We start from the raw sequence: 5,761 nt of genomic DNA, 5'->3' as shown, positions 1-5,761 counted from the left end.
GGGAGAATTTATGCAAGAAAAAAATAAATATATATATATTTTTCAATTTAATTTGCAGATGGTTGGATATTAAAAGTAATCACAGCCATACCTCATTTACTAAGCTCAATATATATATATATATATATATATATATATATATATATATATATATATATATATATATATATATAGTTAAAAAAAAAAGATAGTTGTATCATGCTGGGATTTGTAGCTCTGCTACTCCACAGAATTGACAAAAAGATCTTGAACAAAAGTGCAAAACAATGTTGGGGGGGGGGGGAGAGTATATATATGTATGTATGTATATATATGTGTATATATATATATATATATATATATATATGTATATGTATATATATATATATATATATATATATATATATATATATATACATACCTTTTAATGGCTATTTTCAATCCGGCTTCCGGGTACTCACTCCCGCGGGAGTAGGCGTTCCTATGCTGCGGCGCAATGTCATCTGGGACTTCGCCCAGATGATTGACGTCTTTGAGAAAAAGTCCCCCCCCTATTGCGTAGGCGCGTCACGAGAGTCACAGAGTTTCCGAAAGAACCCGAACATGCAGAGCTGCGAGTCAGCTCTACACGGCGCCTGCGCACCGACTAGGAGCTCTGTAGAGCTGACTGTGCAGACGCCGTATAGAGCTGACGCGCAGCTCTGCGTGTTCAGGTTCTTTCGGAAACTCTGTGACTCTCGTGGCGCGCCTACTCAATAGGGGGGGGCCTTTTCTGCCGGGGGGAACTTTTTCTCAAGGACGTCAATCATCTGGGCGAATTCCCAGATGACATTGCGCCGCAGCATAGAAACGTCTACTCCCGCGGGAGTGAGTACCCGGAAGCCGGATTTAAAAGCCATAATAAGGTATGTACAGCCCAAAAAAAAGGGCATACTGTACATGTTGGAAGTATAAAGAATATGATCTTATATAGATATTATTTGGGTGAACCTCCGCTTTAAGTTGTAAACTGGTTAGCTCATTCTTTGTCAATCAACACACAATTGTGGATAATCCATTTTAATTACATGTAAATTGGTTGTCATGTTGGGTCCAACCGATTCATGGTTTTTACAAATCTTGACAGACTGACCAACTAAATTCTTTCTTAATGCCAATTGAGTTGGATGGTGCCAATTTGCAGCATCCAACTCAATTTAAAAAGTATTTTTTTTTACTCTGGGAAACGATGGCAATCTGTGTATTCAATCAAACTGAAAAAAAAATGCGACTTGCAGCAGTTTTTTTTATTTTATTATAACTATCCTAACAATCTTACTATAGAAAATTGATAATTTTGTCATAAATTGTAATTCATTTTTTACATACTTCTATAGATCAAATTAAAATAAATATTTATCCATTTGAAATCTAGTCTTAGAAAACCGGTCGAAAAACAGTTAAAACATGGCTATAAAGTAAAAAAAAATTTTAAGACCAGAACTTATTGCTCTGCCCTCTGCATCTTCTAGGACTATACACTGGGCTAGATTCAGCAAAGAATTACGCCGGCGTATCCATAGATACGCCGCATAAATTCAAAGCTGCGCCGGCGTATCTACTTTCTGTATTCAGAAAGCTAAACACGCCGACATTAGCCTAAGATACGACTGGCATAAGTCTCTTACGCTGTCGTATCTTAGGGTGCATTCTCACGCTGGCCACTAGGTGGTGCTCCCGTTGTTTTCGGCGGAGAGTATGCAAATTACCTAGATACGTCGTTTGCGTAAGTCGTTCGCGAATAGGGCTGGACGTAATTTACGTTCAAGTCGAAACCAATGACGTTTTTGCGACGTCATTTGGAGCAATGCACACTGGGATATGTTCACAGACGGCGCATGCGCCGTTCGTACAAAACGTCAATCATGTCAGGTCAACACACATTAACATAAAACAGGCCCCTCCTTACACATTTGAATTACGCGCGCTTACGCCGGCCCCATTTACGCTACGCCGCCGCAACTTACGAAGCAAGTGCTTTGTGAATACTGCACTTGCTCCTGTAAGTTGCGGCGGCGTAGCGTAAATTCGATACGCTGCGCCGCCGTTAGATTGCGCGCCCCTACCTGAATATATAAATAAGAAAAGCTGGTGTTACTGGGCACAGCGTGATAAAATCGTTACTTTTCTTTGGAACTGATGTCATATAGACTATGAGGTCCCATAGCTTCATCAGGAATGTATGAAAATGAAAGTTATGCCGAAATGCAGGAAACTTTACAAGCTGTTGGCAGGTCACACTGGAACTTGTATTTTTAAAAATGTAGCACAGTTATTATGTCATAAAGATTATTCATATTTTCTTATTTTCACAGGTGTGGTTTCAGAATAGGAGAGCTAAATGGAGGCGACAAGAGAAACTTGAAGTGACTTCCATGAAGCTTCAAGACTCCCCAATCCTGTCTTTTAACCGATCGCCGCAACCGTCTGTCATGAGCACCATCAGTAGCAATCTTCAGCTTGATTCCTGGCTTTCTCCACCCATGTCCAACACTACTGCCCTGCAAACTCTGCCAGGCTTTGTCACCACTCAACAGAGCCTCCCTGGCAGTTACACTCCACCACCATTCATGAACACCACTCCCGTTGGCCATTCTCTTCAACCGTTGGGATCCATGGGTCCACCACCTCCTTACCAGTGTGGCGCCAACTTTGTAGACAAATACCCTCTGGAAGAGATAGACCCAAGGAACACTAGTATAGCAGCCCTCAGGATGAAAGCAAAGGAACACATTCAGTCTATGGGCAAGCCTTGGCAAACCATCTAAAGAGTAAAGTTTGGACCAAACTCTTTAAGGTGGCCTCCAAGAATCAAAAGACAATGAACTTCTGAGACTTGAACTTTATGTGCCAAGCACAGTTGAAATCAGAGCATCTTGAACTATCCCAAAACTAACAGTGGCCTATCACAGCTTATTCAACAAATAATCTGACTTAAATCTGAAATAAACTACACGCTAATTTATACAGAGATGGGGATCTTGTACAAAGAGGGAATTCCTTGTACTCCTAGGAAAGAGGTGCATGATTTTTTATGGGCCTCACATGACAGTATGCAATTTTACCAGGCCCAGTAATTTGCCATGATTCTTGGACACCTATATATGTGATTCCATATTGGAAATACTAGAGTGAACATGATCTATAATGCTCTTGGGACATAATAATTGAATTCCCATTGTCCTTGCATAGAGAAACATCACAGATAGAGTACTCTCTACTGTTATGTAATGGTAAATGTAATAAATATCTCTTTCTAGCCACACACATTGCAATCTTTCCTGTCTTACATTCCAGTTTTCTTAGTCTTTAATTCTAAATTTAGGAAATGCAAAGTTGCCACTTGCAATAGACCTAGATCTTTATACAAGCAAACTCATAGCATATAGTAATATCAGATTGTAGAGTGTATGTGGCCAAACCACAGCATGTTACCAACTTGTTGGAAGAATTTTGCAATGCTATAGATTTATTGGGGTGCTAAATTTTATGGTGAATGTCTAGCAATAACATTATTTTAATGCCCAAATTTGGGTCTTTTAACTATACCATTGAAAGTGGTTTGTTATATCCATTTGATAAGAACCAAAAAAATTAAAAAGAATATATATATATATATACATGTATATATTTATAGATATATATCTATATAGATATAGATATATATCTACATATATATATATATATATATATATATATATATACTGATCCTGATTCCTACCATAAACCCAGAGAGCTGATAAATTTCTGTGCTGTCTGCCTGTGATGCTCTGAAACCCCTGCCCAGTTCATTTTTAAAAAGTACCTACCTACAACAGTTCAACTACAGAATACCCCCACTTAGAGATGAGGAGAAGGGGAGATGTTCTGTGGTTTAAATCACGAGCAAGCAGCCTAGGGTTACAATGCTGCTCCTCTATTAATACAGCGCTAGGGTGAACTTGGCCACCCTAGGGCAAGAAGTGCCCTACTGGCAAGATCACAGGAAAATAAAGGAAAACAGCCCCCTTAAAAGCTGGCAAAGCTGCTATATATCTAATTATAGTTTTGGGGTTTAGATATATTTTAAAACCTTATGAACAGCGAACCTAAAATAGCTTCCTTTGGGTTAGGTAGCTCTAGAAAGCTCTAATATTACAACAAAGGCTTCAACCAGGTAAGTGGTGCTTAACCTTCGTTCTTGCCATGCTTCCCCTCATTGTGTTGGATGGCCTCACTGACCAACTGTGAAGCCTCTTACACATGACCGAGTTTCTCGGCAAAAACCAGCAAGAAACTTGCTGGGAGATATTTTTTGCCGAGGAAACCGGTCGTGTGTACATTTTCGTCGAGGAAACTGTCGAGAAACTCGACGAGCCAAAAAGAGAGCAAGTTCTCTATTTCCTCGACGGGAATGGAGAAACTTGCCTTGTCGAGTTCCTCGACAGCGTAACAAGGAACTCGACGAGGAAAACGATGTGTTTCGCCCGTCGAGTTCCTCGGTCGTGTGTACGAGGCCTCAGATGTGCGATACAAGAGGGGAATGTCCAAGCACCCTAGCTGAAGTCATTATTTGCATATTAACCAGAAGTTTTTGAGCTCTCTGGTCCCAACATTTTAAGAAAGTACCTAGACGTACCTACCCTTCTTGCTACCTTCTGTTCAATAGAAAGTTGACCTGACTATAGATGGTTGTAAACCCCTTTGCTGAAGTTATTATTGCCATATTAGAGCACCACACATTTTTAAACCATCTGGCCCTTCTTTAACATTTTAGGAAAGTACCTAAAGGAACACTATTCTACTATCCAATAGAAGGTTTTTCACAGTTACCCTGACTATAGATGGGGACAAGCACCCTAGCTGAAATCATTATTTCTATATTAAAGCACCACAAGTTTTTAAACCACCTAGCCCCCCTTAAAAGTTAGCTAAGAAGGCACCTACAGTAGGGGCAGGGCCGGGACAAAGGCTGGGAAAAAGAGACATCTGCCCTGTATTGTATTGTACAGGGTGTATTGTAGGGATGAGAGTGCCGCAAGTTCCTTCTACTTTAAGGCTGACAGCGGCATTACTACTGCTGTCAGCTCAGCATTGAAAGCAGCAAGGAGAGGAGGAGAGAGCCGATAGGAGGTGCAGGCTGTGCTCTCTTTCCCCTCCTTCTTATAAGCTTGCACATAATGAAGGGGAGGTGCAATTTGGCATCTTTGCCCTGGGCACTGCATAATCTTGTCCTGGCACTGCCTAGAGGTACCCGCCCTTCTATCCAATAGAAAGTTCACTACAGTTTCCCCGACTATAGATACACTTTAAAAGAGTTGCAACTATCATGTCCTAGAAAGGATTGTTTAAGTAAAAAGTTTGACTTTTGTTTATGTGTATCATTTATTTTAAAACTGGCTATCAGAAAATATGAATCAACTGTTCCTTCTTATCATGCTGGTAAATCTTTTGAATTCAGTGTTATTTGTCAGTTGCAGAGCCTTTGTTTGTAATTATTTATTACTCATAAAATAGTTTTGTTGCATTGGTAAAAAAAAAAAAAATGATGGAAAAAAGTTAAAAATATCCAACCTAACAATTTTTTTATCAGACTTTATTGTTTATTTCTGTTTCCATAGCATACATGCGACTGTTCCCATTCCTACTATGTGGAAAAGCAACATAGCTGACTAGTAAGATAGGATTTTAGGGCAGCAAACTGTCCCTTGTTCCATAGTGACATGTTTTTCTTCAGGGATCTATTAAGACTAGGACATCTCAC

At 39.8% G+C, this 5,761-nt stretch overlaps 1 protein-coding gene across 1 annotated transcript in view; it reads left to right on the top strand.

The window, feature by feature from the left end:
- RAX (retina and anterior neural fold homeobox) overlaps positions 1–3,599 on the top strand; it is a 9,989-nt gene extending 6,390 nt beyond the window's left edge. Inside the window, exon 3 of the mRNA XM_040335809.1 lies at positions 2,334–3,599. Within this exon, the coding sequence (XP_040191743.1) occupies positions 2,334–2,786 (453 nt within the window). The 3' untranslated portion in view covers positions 2,787–3,599. The remainder of the gene's footprint in view (positions 1–2,333) is intronic.
- The last annotated feature ends 2,162 nt before the right edge of the window (positions 3,600–5,761 follow it).

Source organism: Rana temporaria, chromosome 1 (genome assembly GCF_905171775.1).
Source record: "Rana temporaria chromosome 1, aRanTem1.1, whole genome shotgun sequence".
Classification (NCBI taxonomy): Eukaryota; Metazoa; Chordata; class Amphibia; order Anura; family Ranidae; genus Rana; species Rana temporaria.
This window is presented reverse-complemented; position numbering and strand designations above follow the sequence as displayed.